The sequence below is a fragment of the Lycium barbarum genome, chromosome 4 (assembly GCF_019175385.1).
Source record: "Lycium barbarum isolate Lr01 chromosome 4, ASM1917538v2, whole genome shotgun sequence".
Taxonomy (NCBI): Eukaryota; Viridiplantae; Streptophyta; class Magnoliopsida; order Solanales; family Solanaceae; genus Lycium; species Lycium barbarum.
In genome coordinates, this window is record NC_083340.1 from 143,894,571 (window position 1) to 143,911,690 (window position 17,120).

The window sequence follows — 17,120 nt, forward strand, 5'->3', positions numbered from 1 at the left end:
TAAATTCTGACTCCACTTCTTATAATACTGCACCCTCCGTCAGAAAAGATTATCTTAAACTAAGTTGACACAGAATTTAAGAAATAAAGGAAAATTTTTGAAATATGTGGAGACTTTTGAAATGTGTGATCCAAAAGATAAGCCTTAAATATTTGTGTGGTTGTAAATCATCTCATAAAATTATATTGTTTCTAAATATAAAAATGTGTCCATCTTTTTTAGACAAACTAATAAAGAAAGTAAAAGACAATCATGTTTAGATGGAGGGAGTATTTTATAATCAACAGAGAGTAGAGAGAGGCAAAATTAGTTCCTTGCATTATCATAATCTTTACTGTACATATAACATATGCAAGAGGAAAAAGGAGACCAGGGTACTTTTCCATTTATTCTGTCAAACATATATATAGGAAAAGTAAAAACTAAACTTCTAAGTAGATTCAACCGATTTGGGTGAAATTGAGGACATGTTATTGTCCTTATTAACAGGCATGGATTTTGATCTCTTGAACCATGCACTTGTTGTCTCACCAGAAGGAGAACTACGGTGATACCTGCACCTGATATTCAAAATTTCATAAGTAAAGATATATACTATCACCGTTTCAAAAGAGTGATCATCTAATGTTTTTAGGAGCAAAACAAGAAATTTTATAAAGGAAATTCAAAAATTTCAAACTCCAATTTAAGTACTTCTCTTTTAAAAAAAATTATGTGTCTTACCTCCTTTTTTAATATATTTAAAAAGAATGATACTTCCTACCTTCATTAACTCTTCATTTTCCAACTATTTGATACTTCCTACCTTCATTAACTCTTCATTTTCTAACTCTTTGTCTAGTCTAACTATGACACAACAAATGAAATATAGGAAATAATTTTCAAATACCTTTGACATTACCCTGAAAACCTCTATCATACCGAGATTCTCTCTCTCACACACACATATATATATATATAAGTGGTTCAAAATTAAAAAAATAAACACACGAAAAAGTTAGAATTTCAACATTTACTATTTATACATAATAATAATAATAATTTTAATTATGGATAAACAGTATAAATCTCTACCGAAGGGGGTTCATCCCCCTTAGCCGTATGTGGCTCCACATACGCATATATATAGAGCGGCAGGGGATCATCCAAAATCTCATTCACAAAAATTCACTTATTTTCTTTACGTATACATAATAATATCTTGGTGAAAATTCTACTCCGACAGCTACAGTGTTTGTGCAGTAGTAGTTTTCAAAAAAGAAATTCAATTGAACCGCTAAACTAATCGTGGCTACGCCACTTCTTGTGAGATACAAGGATCTGCTACCAATTGGGACATCTTTAGTAGAAAAATCATACTATATATATAAGATTAAAGTTATTATTTTAAATATACATATAGTAATAGTAAATATACCTGAAAGATCCTTTATGGGTAGTCGGCGAGCATAAGCACTGTCCTTTCGGACAGTTTGCCGGCAGTGATTCTCCGGTGGCATTATCGGAGGTAGTAGAGACAGTAATAACTTTATGTGAAGCCATTAATTTATTTATTTTCTCTATGAAGAAAAAAGAAGAAGAGAAATGAAAAAAAAAAAAAGGCTCTCTGGTTGAAGAAAGACAGATGTCGAGAGCTTAGTATTTATAAGACAATAATTGGAGGATTATATTTATATTGAAAGCAAGTAATAATTATATGAGGCTGGAAAGTAAATCAGTTAGGTCAAGTGGTTTATTTATTTATTGGTGTTTTTTTTTTCCTGCCTATTCCATAATAGTAGGGTTTTTTTTTTTTTTCTGCCCTTTGTTTTGTCATCACCTGGTTTTGGCTAAAATTTAAAATAAGTGAAACACGACGTCCCCACGTTAAATGTCGTACTCGTTCTGTTCCGAAAAGTTTTTTTTTTTAATTTTTTTTTATATTTAGAAATAATTTAATTTTATGAGATAATTTACAATCACACAAATATTTAAGGCTTATTTTGGACCACACATTTCAAAAGTCTTCATCTATTTCTTAAATTTTATACCAAGTCAAAAGAGAATAATCTTTTTGGGACGGAAGGAGTAACACAAATATTTAAGGCTTGGTTTATTTGTTTCATTTTATGTGATATATTTTCTTTATCCGAACAAACAGGAAGTCCTTTTTCTTTCAAAGTATTCAATTTTAGCATTGATTTCTTTTATAGTTCCGACCCACATTTGTTCCGTTTCATTTTAAGTGTTTACATTGTATCTCTTTTTATATTGGATAACTCTCCTAGTTCGAAACTTACATGGTATGCATGTTTAAGATTACAAGATTAAAAAAATATTTTAGTACATTATACATATTTAATTTAAGACCACAAAGATTCAAAAGTATTCCTTATTCTTAAATTTCATATTTAGTCAAACTAAATATTTAAATTGAAATGGTGAAGCACTAAAGAGAAGGAGGAAATGAGTGAAGACAACTCTTAATTATTTGGATAAAAGAAAATGATCCTTTAAAAAAAATATCAGATCTCTTTTTCGTATAAAAATTAGGCATTGATCTCTTATTAAAAGGTATAACACTAAAAATAAATTTATAAAAATTATAAAATTAATTGCCCAAACAACGAAATATTTTTATCCCAATACCCGTACCGTCTCTACAATAAGTATTTCACTCGGTTTAAATTTTAATAAGGTGATCACATAATGTGAATATGTAATAGTATGATATAAAAACAAACAGAAATCTCAATTTCGAATTTTAATGTCACTCATTATTAACAAAAAAATTAACCTCGTGCGACAAATTCAAAATTAACAAATAAATGTCTCATTTCTTTAATAGTTAATAAATATTTTTAATACATGACAAAACTCAAACACATCCAAATGGGCTAATTTCTCTCTCTTCAATAAATAAGAAAAAATTATCAATATGTACAGTTCGATCAAACTTATTTTTCAATATGTAAAGTATACATGGATTATGTATATTATATGTACCTAATGTATATTATGTGTATAGTATATGTTACTAGATGGCGTATGCCCGTGCACATACTTTGGATTGTAGTGTATCTATGTGTATATAGTTGTGTTTGGGTAGTAATAATATATATATTTATATTGCTAATAGACATATATAAGTTTGCACTGTTTTTATGCATATATATACTATGTTCAAAACACGATTAATATAATATTGTAGTTTGTGCTCCGTATCCAAAACTTTATTATATTAATGTTTGCTACGAATACAAAGTTTGCAAAAATTTATTAATACTTTTTATAAGAGAAGACTTATTTAAAAGGAAACTATTTTCCTCTCTTTGAGACAAAACAATAGCAATATTTAAGCATCAATTGATAGCTTGAATTTTAATTCGATTAATTTAAAGGTGTAAAATATTCTATTGTTAATGTATGTAGATTGGAACTAAACAATATTTATTATTTTTTATCAAATTTTGATTTGGATAATTCTAATTCAAATTATTAAATTAATTTTAAATGTTTAAAACGAAACAAAGTAGAAATTTGATTTTCTATTTAAACGAAGAACTACTATTTTTTAATTTTTTGTGAATATTCTTGGTTTAGCTCATTTTACTTGTCGTGTTGTCTTTTGCATGTTTTTTTTAAGGAAACATCAATTAGAATTAGAATTTGACTAATTTACCTTATTTATTATATGATCTCCATTTAATATTATTTTTTCTTTTACGACATTAATCTCTATTCACCTTTATTAGAGTAAGAATAAAAATGAAAAATTAATTAAATTCTATCTAAAATGAAAAATTAATTAAATTCTATCTTATTTTAAAATATAAATGACATGGCGGAATAGCAAATACAACAGTTAAATATCTAGATTAGATCTCTGTCTAATATAAGTAGGCGTTTGGCCATGAATTTTCAAACCATGGTTTCAAACCAGCGTTTGGACATGAGTTTGAAACCAAGGTTTGAAACCATGGTTTCAATTTTTTAAAATATAAAATTTAACCCATAAATTTATATCTTGTAAAACAAGACCCATAAGTTGGTAGATATTTTTAACAATTACCCTATCAATCATTTACCAATCTCATTAACTTCCACCAATTTTTATTTATGTCTACCAACCTTTTAATTTTGTAAAAAAGACCCACAGTTTAATTTTATTTATTGAACTAAAATTTGATCAATTGATGTTGTATTTTTAGAAAGGTTTTCTAGTATTAATTTTGAGCCGGTTGTTATGAATTAGCGTATTAATTTTGTTATGAACTATAACTTGCTCATTTGGTAAGATTGTATAAGAATTGAGAATGTTTTGATAGTTTTCACAACTTGTGGAGTTTTTATGTCTATAAGAGAAAATACTCCTTAAAATATTCAAATTGTATGTCCAAATATGATTTCAAACTATGTCCAAACGGGGCCTAAGAAAAGAAATGAAATTGTATGATTTGACTACTTAACCTTATGAAGAAAAACAATAATATGGGGTCCACGTTTTTTGCTGTATAATGATTTCATTTGCTCCCACTAATGGGTTGATACGCATGTGACAATGAATCAACCATTATTAACTTATTGGGGATACTTTAGAATTTACATGAATATATTTTAATTTTTTAATATGGGGTCCATATATTTTTTTTTATGTATTGCTTGTTATTTTAATATGTGATCTATTTTTTTTTTTCATGAGTTTGAAAGTGATGGGGTCTATTTTTATTTTTTTTTGTTTTTGTTTTGTACATGAGTTGGTGGACGGACAACGGACGACGATCCTCCTCCAAACTCATGTTCCTATAATAGTAAAAAATATTAAATATATAATTATATTTTATAAATTAGATCATCGACATTGAACTGACGATAAATAATTAGGAAATGGACAGATGGCAAAGATTCATTATCTGGACCATTTCCTGCCTAGATGGGCGTGACATTGTTCATGGATCACTTTTCAATGAGAAATGGACGAATGAGCCACAGGCCCATACCATCCACTGTTGCCACGTCCTGCAACTCTGCTACTCTGATAAATTAAATTTTCAAATGGAGACAATTTATTGTGACCTTTATCCAAACCAATCTAATAAACTTATCCTGGCCAACCAAGGTAACATTATATTTGTTACTGTAAGTTCACACAGCTATATATGAGCCCGTTTGGATTGACTTATAAGTTGCTTATAAGCTGTTTTCAGTTTTTTTGAGTGTTTGGCTGACCAACTTAAAGTTATTTTGTGCTTAAAATAAGCTCAAAACAATAATTGGACCCATTTAATTTAGCTTATCTAAAGCAGCTTATAAGCTGTTTTAGACAAAAAAAAAAAGTTAGACTACCCAACTTATTTTTTTTAGCCTATACAACTTATAGACATCCAAACAGGCTCTATATTACTGTTTAGGGATCGTTTTGTTCATTGGTAAGGCGAGATATTCCAGAATTAAGTTTAAGATTAAATTTATACTTCGTTTGATTGAAGGTATAATATGAATATCTCATCTTATTCTATTAAATTTGGTGTTATTGTATCCCCCCTCCCAAATTGAATAAATTAGTAAAGAATTATAATTCCAGAACTATAATCCGAGATAACTTAGTAGGCGCTTGGTCATCTGATATGAAATAATGATTTCATATTTTGAATTTAAATCAGCGTTTACTTATGCAATTTGCACAAAATTTCAACTTCATATCATGATTTCAAATCTTAAATTCTCCAAAAAGGCATGATTTCGGATTTCAAATCATGATTTCATTTTTTAAAAAATATAAAACTAGACCCATAAGTTTATATTTTATAAAAGAAGATCCATAAAGTGGTAAATATATTTTTTAAATGTAAAACTTGACTCAATGTAACAATGTTGGTTCGTCTTCTCGGTCATCTGATCGGAAATGCATGCTCGGCGTGAAGAGATTGTTCATACCATGTGGAAGGATTATTTTAAAGAGCAGCTACACTAGTCATATTCAATTTTCCAATTTATTGAATTAAAGTTCGATCAATAGATGTTATATTTTTTTAGAAAGACCTTTTGATAGCATATTAACTTTGTTATGAATTATGATTTGCTCATTTGGTTATAAGATTGTATAAGAGTTGGAAATTTTTGATAGCTTTCACAATTTGCGGATTTTTTAGGTTTATGAGAAAAAATGCAACTTAAGAAATTCAATTTACATGTTCAAACAAAAATTCAACATCAAATCAACCTGATTTCATATCATGATTCAAATCATATCCAAACAAGGCCTTAGTCCGCTAACCAAACGACTCCTAAATTCTTCTTTGTTGATGTACACTTATCTCTGCTGATGAATATGCTCCATTCAAATGATATAAGCGGTATTGAAGTCTTGACTAATCTGAATTCACGCCCCGTAAAGTACATTAAAGGAGAGAGCACTCCCGATTAGAATTTATTCATATTTGAGGCTCAAACTCAAAACCTTTAATTAATGATGAGAAAAATAGTTATCTATCCCACCACAAACTTTGATGGTTAAAATTAAACTTTGACATATAAAATTTTAGGAAAGAGAAAAATAAGGAGAAAGGTTTTTTTTTTTTCGATGTGAAAGATAAAATATATCAATATTAAAAGTTGATCATACAGGGAGAATTATGGCTCAAATGAGCTACTAAATACTGATTATCAAAAACATCCGAACTAAGGGGACGTTACAAAAAATGGAGCACTATAACATGGGGTTCAATTGAACCCCAAACATTTGATGCGGAATATAAATTTATGTGTAAAAATTTACTAAAATTATAATAAATAGTAGATATGAACCTATAACTTTAGAAGTATAATGGTTTAGTGCTAAAAATTTAAGATGTTGAACCCCTGAAATTTAAATCCTAGATCGGCCTCTGGTATCACTGCCGACTTGGTGAACTAACCGAGCAGGTTGCTTGCCATGGAGAAAGTCAGGGTATCATGATTATACCTATTGTTTGTGAGAACTTAGAGACGGAGCCAGAATTCGAATCTTGTTGGTTCGGGGTTCTAATTCTTTCAAGTTGTTGGGTTCTTAACTAATAATTTGTTCATATTTGACAAAAATTTTAATATAAATATATGATTCGAACAAAAGTTACTGGGTTCGGCCGAATCCTTTTATCTCCGTCCCTGTGAGAACTTACATATTTCTTTGTGTCTTTTCGAACGGGTGTTCTCATATAAACACAACAATGTTTTGAATATCATTTTTTTTTTCCTGCTCTTATCATTTTAGATGGTGACTAGAAGGATGAATGTATTTGATCTTGCTCAAGAAATTGCACAATGCTATATTTGTAGTCACAAAATTGGCATCACCGTTCCCAGGCCACCGACAAATCTAAATAGAAAATAGAAGAAGATTCTTGTAAACATAAGCGTTCTAACCTACGGCCCGTTTAGATTTAGACTGGGCTAGCATTTTATAGATCATTTCAAATAAGCGTTTTGGGTTGGACTAAAATTTTTGTCCGATGGATTGGGCCAACCGGCCAGGCTAGGTTGGATCAACTCGTTCTGACATCTCCAAATAGAAATAGGTGGCGGTGTTGTGTGAATTTCACGGGCCAGTCTGTTTTGACATCGTCATTAATTTGTACTCACCTTTTAAAACTTATTGCACATATATCTACTTCAGACATACGGTGCGTGAAGTTCCATATGAGTTCAGGCAGAAATAGTTGAAATTCAGTCATTTTTGCCTGTACTTTATTTATATAAAAATTTGAAGTTAGATTTCGCATGTCTGATATTGTCCCGAGGTGGGTAGATTTACTAAAAAATTTAAAAAGCGAGCACAAATTAAATGGCAGCATCAAAATCGAGTATCTGTGCACTTCAAAGGAGAAAAAAAAGAAAAAATTCATATGCTTCAAAATAAGTAGGATATTAGTGGGTGATTTACAAGGATGATATTGGAGACGGGTGATTTTGAATTTTTAATCCCACTTATCCCATGAGTAAAGCTTCAAGATCAACAAATTTTCTTTAAATCTTGAAGATTTTCCGGTCAAAAGGTCAAGACCATCCACTTTCAACGCTACTGCAGATTCTAGTGAAGCAACTTTGTTTAAGTGGATACATGCATGCCATGCATCGAAAACAACACAAGTCGTCCTTCTCTAAGAGGACAAAAGACCCCCCACAGGTTTCTCTTTTTTAATCTTTTGTTTTCTTCTAACTCTGTTTCATACATATCAGCAAAGGAGGGTCCGTTTTACCATGAAAATAGTCATCTTTTGCCTTTATTCTAGTCTTGTTTTGGTCCACCCCTACTTCACGTGCAACTTCTCAATCCCAACACGAACAATATATTTTACTCACTCCATTCACTTTTACTTATCCATTTTAGACTTTTCACGTTATTTAAAAAATAATAAATGAAGTCTATAATTTATCAATGTACCCATATTAATTAGTGCATATTTTTATTGGATTTAAAAATGATTTAAAGTGAGTAATTAATACTATGGGTAAAACAGAAAAAAAAATTGACTTATCTTGATATGCTAAAAGTGACAAGTAAAAATGAAAATTTATTTTTGAAATACTGGACAAGTAAAAGTGAACGGAGGGAGTTCTTCCTCCGTCTCAAATTATTTGTCGTGATTACTAAAAATAGTTGTTTCAAATTATTTGTCATTTTAGAAGTTCAAGACACAATTAATTTTCTCCCCATTTTACCCTTAATAGAATCATTAATAAAATTGACATATAAATAGGGTAAACATTTAAATATTTAATGGATTGAGATTACAACTTAGATATAAATAAGAGTAAAGTTAGTCAAATACACCTCTTAATTAAGTATTTCTTAAGAGGCGTGTAAATCAAAAAAGCGACAAATAATTTGAGACAGAGGGAGTACTTGTATTAGTGTAAATTTTAACTATTCTATCATTATCAGTAGTTTAACATATTATGAGCTATAACAAGTTACGTGTTTTATTTTTCGAATTAATTACTAATCTCGCTTATCATGACCAATCACCTGTAACTATCTTTTATTTTCTTTATTTTAATTTATGTCATATTTCCCCTTTTAGTATGTTCATAAAATAATGTCATACTACTTTTTTTACAATACATAACTTTAAAATTTTCATTACGTCACACAAATGTTTATGGTTTATTTTAGATCATAAATTTTAAAAAATTCATTTAAAAATTTTACATACAGTCAAACACCGTAATTAAGACGAATGTTGTATGTGACGTGAAAGAATATATGCAAATTTTTTGACAAGTACTATCAGTATGCATAAGTTAAAACTTCAGATCAAGAAAACAAAATGCCTCTTTAATTCCACCATTTGCTTTCCTTTAGCAGATGAAAGAATGCCCCTCTAAAAGCCTACAAGGAAGTACTTCTTGTTTTCCTCCCAGTGTTGGGCACAATATTCGTTCTGGGCTCAACTAATTTAGATTTGTGTCGGAAAGTTACACAAGTATCAATTCAAAGGCGATCTCATAATATTCAAGGCTTTAATCTAAAATCTCTAATTATAAATGGAAAAATATTTATCACTCCACCTAACCTTTCACGATTAGGAGACATGCAAGTACTTGAAAACAAGAAATGCCATTCTATATTAGAATACATAAAGAGAAAATTTGGCGTGGTCTTGTTCTTAGTGCACCCATTGTCACGCCTTAAGAACTTTCCAAGTCGATCTCTAATAATAGTTTAAAATAGTAATAAGTTTATATTACTCTTTCTATCACCAACTTTTTAGCTTCCCTATTACATTAATAACCAGAAGTAAATAAACCAAGCTAACCAGAAAACATTAGAACAAAGCCTAACTAGACAAGTTTTAAGTACATAGTTTTTTTTTTTTTTTTTTTTGCAAATTTAATTTCATCAAGAAGAAGAAGAGTTATTACAATTAGACTATTATTAGAGAGGTAGCATCTGTTAGTGAAACAAACATGCCTTAGATATTTTATGTAGTTATGAATTATCTCGTTAAAAGTAAATTAAATTATTTTTAATTATAGAAAGATAATATTCTTTTCGTAGCACTAAAAAAGAAAATTTGCCACATAAATTGAGGCAAATGGAGTAATAACCACGGTTAGTCACCCCGCCAATGGCTGTATTCTTCTCTTCCTCAAGTGAGTAGGTACATTGAGCAACAACTCTATTTCAATGAACAAAGGAATAAGCAACGATACGACGTACTAGTTGTTAATACATAATTAACTAAATAAAAGTTGCTCTCTGATGTCTATGATTTTTAGAGGAGACACTCACACATCACCACTTTATAAGCATCCGTATTATTAACAACAAGAACTAAACAAACTAAGAAACACAGAAACAAAAGAACAATCCTAATTAGACAAATGTAAGTACATAGGTTTTGCAAAATTTCACCAAGAAGGAGAAGTACATGGAGATCCAGATGAAGAAGAAGAGTTGTTACTATTAATAGAGTCACTTCCTGAAGTACCAAGTAATCTAGCATCTCTTAGTGAAATTGAACATGCCTCAGCTGGAAGTTCCTTCATTGGAGTTAACGGTACTGAAGATGGACTAGAAATTGATGATCTTCCATAATTTTCATCTTCCTCTGAAGAATTACAAATTATTTCGAGACAAGAGGGCGATGAATTAGGTGTTTCAAAAGGGGTATCAAGACCCATTTTTTCGTTATCATAAATTGGATTTGATATGTAAACAAATTGTTCCTCCATAGTACTAGTGCTACATTGAAGTGGTGGTACTTCATGGACTAATTTAGGGTATGGAATATTTTCATGGACTATTTCAAGATCATCAAAGTTGTGATCTTTAGTGGAAATTATAGGGAAGAGGTAATTTCTTGGAGCATGAAGAACCCCTTGTGCATAAAAGCTACTAAGAGTTGTTGGAGCAATAGATTGTTCTTGCTCATGACACTCTGGTGGTGGTTGTGTGGTGGAAACTGACGCGAAATTTATAACCGTTTTTGACCGTTGGTGCCGACGAAGTAAGAGGGAACAGAAGAATTCAACAAGTAGAACTAAGACTAGGCCTATAATTATTGCAAGGGTCACAACCATTATTAATATTGCTGCCATTATTATCTTGGAAGTACCCTTCATTTGTGTTTTGTGTGTGTATTGTCTGAGAGAGTGGGAATGTTGTAAATATATGGGAATTTGGAACGATGGGGTAAATTTTTGGCGGGAACATTAACTTTTTTTTTTTTTTTTACTCTATTGTAAGTCACTAAGTTGGGACAAGAAAGTAAGATTTTGTCTTAAAAGAAAATCTCTTGGAATTTCAAAAGATACAGAGAAAGGTAGAATTTAAAGTAATGTTCTTTAATTTATTTTCATTTTCATGTTATATAACATTAGCTTGAGATTAATTCAAACAGAGAAATAGGCAGTCAATGCGAATTGATATAGTCGATTCTAAGTCGTTACTTATATGGGATTGTTGTTTAATTAAGTTAGTAGAAAAATATCTGATGGGATAACGGAATCCAAAGGAGAACTGGAAAATTAAGTTAATTACTAAGCCAATTGGTCATAGCTAACATCTTCAATGATATCGAGGCAAAGGTTTATATCCTCCCCTATGTAATTATTAATTTTGGTAAAATATACAGTTTGAAATCATATCTAACTCTAATGTCATATGAAACTCTTGAAAAAAAAATTTAAGAAAATCGGACGAAAACAAACCTTTCTGACTGTTTGAAGTCAAAATAGCCAACTTTATCGAACCAATAAATTTTTATTCATAGCTTTGGATGTTGAACAAGTAGCCCCATTTAGTTAAAGGTGTCTTTCTGAAGCTGACAAAGGAACCTCGTTTCAGCTGTCACATAAAAAGGACACTAATCAATTTTTTTGTTCTCATTTAAAAACTTCAGTGGTAGAAGACAAGTTTCTATTGATTTTAATCTTTATCCAAGGATGCAAGCATCCAAAAAATGGAAATTTATTTTTTCCCTTTACAGACTGAGACCCCCCGTCTCTCATTTCTATGCTGGAATTCATAGGTTGCCTTCTCACAGTTCTTCTTTTAAAACCAACGGTAATACAAATTGTTTCGCACTGTTCTAATTTCAACTTATATACCACTTGAATTGGTAAAAAAGTTGAATTTTTGGAACTTTCTTTGATCCAAAGATATGATGAGTCGATATGATATGTATATGATTCTTAACTAATTTATTTTTGAAACTTTCCTTGACCCGAAGATATGATGAGTCGATATGATATGTATATGATTCTTAACTAATTTATTTTTGAAACTTTCTTTGACCCGAAGATATGATGAGTCGATATGATATGTATATGATTCTTAACAAATTTATCGGATTATTCTTCCCACGACTTCAACAAAAATAAGGTAAATTTTTTAGGGGAAGTTGGTACATTGTTGATAATCTGACCTTATGGAGTGATAGTGCATAAATTTCTTACACCATTAAATTAAGTAGATATACAATAGCTTGTAAGATGTAATTATTCATAGCAATTATTTAGTCCGATGTAGTAACTTGAAGAACAGAGTAATAACCTATCAAGTAGTGTGTGTATATTTATATATATATAACCAATTAAACTGAAATGATGTACACATTCTTTGCTCTGTCAATATATATAACTTAAATCTTATTCAGTAAATAATTAGCTAGCAAAACATCTTGAGAGGGCAATAAGAAAATGTAAGAGATTATTCGGTTGTGTTTCTTGAAGAGAAAGGAGGAAGACAAGACAGTTATTGGGTTTCAATGATTGTGTAACGACCAATCTTGAGCTGACTTTCAGACCTACCTTTCATCAAGTATAATAAGATCGATGGCGTTAATTTCCTGCTATTAGCATTTACTTGTTAAACTTCTTTTTTCGATTAATATTCAGAATTCACTGATCCAACTAATTCAGATTCGCATCGAATATAAATAATTTAAGGGGAATGAGCTCCCAGACCCTAGTGGTGGAGCCACCCTCGTCAAAAGTGTTGATACCCCCTATGCTAAAAACAAAGTTGTGTTAATAAGTAAAAAAAAAAAAAAAGATGTATGTTGCCTATATGTTAAATTTCCTTGGGTTTTCCTTGCGTTTGCTTCTTTTGATCTTGGCTAACAATAGTGAAAATCTTGACTCCTGCATTGACGGTTCCTAGCTATCAGAAATTTTTCTTATTTCTAGAGCTCGAATCGAAGACTTCTAATTAGTTTTATGCATGGTGATAATTTTATTTGTTAAGCTTCTTTCAAATTAAACAGACACAGAAATTAATTACTTTTCCCATAACTTTCCGTGATTATAACCCTTGTAAATAGAGTGGTTGGAAGAAGATACTGTAGAGCGGTAATGAACTTTTAAAATAAAATAATTTGATATGGCAAAACACTAATCTTTTTGTTTTCTCGAGAAATAATCAAGAAACTGGAAATAGACGGTTCCCTCATGAATATTTTAGGAAATTTCATACTTCTAATTTCTAGATTTAAAGGCTGGAAAACGGAAATATTTACTGTCATTAAACTGACATGAAACAATCTAATAGCCTGTTTGACCAAAACTTTTAAAAATAGCTTATTTTAAAAAATTACTTTTAAAAAAAATATTTTTGGCTAAAAGCAATTTGTGTTTGACCAATTAATTTAAAAAGTACTTTTGAACAGCAATTAGTGTTTGGCTAAGCTTTTAAAAAGTGTTTTTATGTATATTTTTCTCAAAAATACTTTTCAAAAAAATGCTTTTAGGAAAAATCTATTTTTTTAGCTTATAAAAAACTGTTTCTGCTACTCCTCAAAAACACTTATTTTATCCTAAAAGCTTGGTCAAACACTTCACTTTTTAAAGAATAAGCGCTTATTGAAAAAATAAGTACTTTTAGGGGAAAAAAAAGCTTGGCCAAACAGGCTATGCGTTTGGATTGGCTTATAAGTTGCTTATAAGCTGTTTTAAGTTTTTTTGAGTGTTTCGCTAGCCAGCTTAAAGTCATTTTGTGCTTAAAATAAGCTCAAAAAAAAAAAAATTGACCCATTTGACTTAGCTTATCTAAAGCAATTTATAAGCTAAAAACAGCTTATAAGCCAAAAAAAATAAGTTAGACTACTCCAACTTATTTTTTTTAGCTTATAAGTTAAGCTCATCCAAACAGGCTCTATAAATTAAAATAGGAAAAAAGTTATTGTTGAGAGCGCCCTTTCGGACCAGAACCTTAATCTGGCGCCTTAGACCAACTCGGCCATCTCAACTTTGTATTGCGTAACTGAATGCACATAATTAAAACGTTATTTAATACTAATTCTTGTGGACCACAACAGATTATCGATTTTGCTATACTGTACCAAAAAACAAATGTTTAGGTTAATAACTATAAAATCCACTTGAAGATGCTATTGAAGCCTATTTATCAAAATAAAGGTGATTCGTATATTAAGGATTCTTAGACATCTAACATTACTTATGTGGATTGTGGAGGGCAATTTGCAGGATTATCCTTAGCTAGGGGTGGTCTTTAATTTTTGTCCCTCAAATTGGTGGCCTTTAATTTTTAATCTTTGTCTTTTGCAAAGGCAGAATTTCGCAAAGCAGAATTCTGCCCGTGCAATGCATGTGCAGATTTGCAAAATTCTGCCTTGAGGCAGAATTAGGCAGAAATTTGCAAAGGTAAAAAGCAAAAATTAAAGACCACCAATTGGAGGGGCAAAACTTAAAGAACACCAATTTGAAGGGCAAAAATCAAAGACCACTCCAAATGAAGGGCAATCCGCACAAAAAAAAAAAAAAGGATTGGGGATAACACTTAACAGTGCATGTAGCCCATAACTTATAGGCCCAAAGATATAAAAGACAGTATACTCTTTTATGTATATATAATTCAGTTAAATTTACAAATAGTCGCTTTTCAGTGTCTGTAATTGAAAATATTCATTTTTATAGAGTTTTAAATTTCGCAGATGAAACTCCAGAATAGAGTTATGGAGTTTCACTTGTAGAATTTTGGCTACTTTTTAAAATACTAGACTAAAAAGTGGCAAGCCCGTGATGTTACTACAATAAAAATTGGATGGGATGGATATTTTATGAATCACTTATTAATATTTAGCCACTGTTTAAAATTAATTGAGACATAATCATTTTTAATGTGAAAGGAGGAGTTGAACAAAAATACTCGTACTTAAAATCCAGAAGAACTTTAGTATTGCTTGCTGGAGTTTGAAGTTTCTACAAGTAAAAACTCCAATACAGTGTATGTTGGAGTTTGACAATTTCTCACAGGTGCAACTCCAGCAGTGTGTGCTAGAGTTCAGAACTTTAACGATGAAATTCCAATGATATGACTTGTTATGATACTTAGCAAAATTGAATGATATTCTTGTTATAAAAAAAATAGTTTAGTAACTTTATGTGATATTGGCAAGAATTGATTAATATTATAATCCAAAGAAAAAAAGCATTTACGCCTTTATACAGTAAAACAAAAATTAAGTTAGTATTCGTAAAATTATCCAACTCGTATGACTTTCTCATTTTACTCCTTTTACTTGATTGTGGCCATAAGAATGAACGTTGGGACAAAACATACTATCTTTATCAGTATATCCCCCCTTATCAAGGTAAATATGTGGCTATTTTACAAAGTACAATTGCGACTCTTGGTGTGGCCTGCCAATATGTGGACAAAAGAAAACACAACGAACCTAACGAAATGGAGGAAATTATAGCAATACACTTGGTAAAGCACTAGCTAATTAGTACCAGAATAGGAAATATGATAAGTGACAACTTGACCAATATTTTCTCCACATTTGGCAAGTAGAATTTGACAGATCATGAGTAGGAGTTTCAACTTTTTCTGGAGCATTTATAGTTGATCAAGATGTGTCATTCTCCTTTATAGTCAATTCATCATGTGTTGTTAAAAATTTACAGCCTGTATTATATAGTGGTGTTCACAAGTAATGCAAATTCTTTTTTAAATCGAAATCGAACCAACTCGAGCAACCAAATTAATATTTTTTTTATAAAATTGTTAAGAAATTGATTTTGATACGTGTTGTAAAGTATGTTTTGTTATATATATATACCAAATATCTAATTGATTATTCATTATATTACTTATTGTTAAAAGCTAAAATTTTAAGCTAGTAAATACAACTCTAAAAAAAATCAAACCGATTCAAATCGATTAAAACTGACAATAACCAAATCGATAAACTTGTGCGATGGCTGGTTTGATTTTGATTTTAATAATTGCAAAATCGAATAAATTGGTGTTGTTTTGATCTTAGTCTAGCTGCTTCTCTTCATATTTCTTAGACTTTTTACTTGTCAAAAAAAATCATTATATACTTGCAATGTGGGTACTTATGTGGTAGAAAATGGATTGTTTGTCAGGGTGAAAGGGATACTCTCGTTTTAATGGCTCTGGTGTTTTTTTTTTTTTTGAATAGTTATTTTATACGTTTATCTACTTTTAGAAGCAATTGTGTGATTTTCACAAAAACGCCTTGAGTTCTTCATCAAATTAGGTGGAGTGTCGCTCTCCTAATAAAAAGATAGAAGAGCACGTCTTCTCTCAAGAAATGAGATCATTTTGCAATTTTTGTTTGATATGATTCTTTCAAACGCCTTAGCTTTTCAGTTTCCAATTGCCACTTTAACATCATTGCATTTACTTGATTTTGATCATTCCAATAACCCTTGGTAGTTGGCATCCGTTGCTTACCCAAAAGGACTATTCATTATCAACAATCAATCTTCACGTCCAGATCGATACTTTTTTGTTCCCCGTATTCCCCACATATCTATTCAGATGATTAAGTTAGCAAAATGTGGGAAAAGATGTGATTAAAATCTAAATTTCTGTAATTTCGTATCTACTTAGAAAATTATGAAGAAGAAAAGGGCAAAATTTGCCCTTGAACAATGTAAAAGCGTTCAGAGTTTTCCTTGGACTTTACCAAAATTTTTCACATTTTATTTTTCTCAACCATCATTCATTAATACTCTAAATCAATCACCACCATAAAAAATGATTTTCTCATCTCTCAAAGAAATATCAAGACCATCATTACATTCAATATTGCTTCACTCTGACAACACTCACACAAAAAATGCAAACAGTTCACACAAAACCATCTCATTCAAACGATTTCTCA

General features: G+C 30.4%; 1 protein-coding gene and 1 long non-coding RNA gene across 2 annotated transcripts; both read right to left on the minus strand.

The window, feature by feature from the left end:
* Nucleotides 1–704: 704 nt before the first annotated feature.
* On the minus strand, nucleotides 705–1,411 carry LOC132636785 (uncharacterized). The gene is made up of 2 exons (XR_009581414.1): nucleotides 806–1,411; nucleotides 705–763 (listed from the first exon to the last, which is right to left on the minus strand). It is a non-coding gene; the product is annotated as an uncharacterized LOC132636785 (long non-coding RNA).
* Nucleotides 1,412–10,371: 8,960 nt separating this feature from the next.
* On the minus strand, nucleotides 10,372–11,061 carry LOC132637974 (uncharacterized). Its single transcript, XM_060354977.1, has one exon. It carries the CDS (start codon nucleotides 11,059–11,061, stop codon nucleotides 10,372–10,374), a length of 690 nt encoding a protein of 229 aa, XP_060210960.1.
* Nucleotides 11,062–17,120: the final 6,059 nt, after the last annotated feature.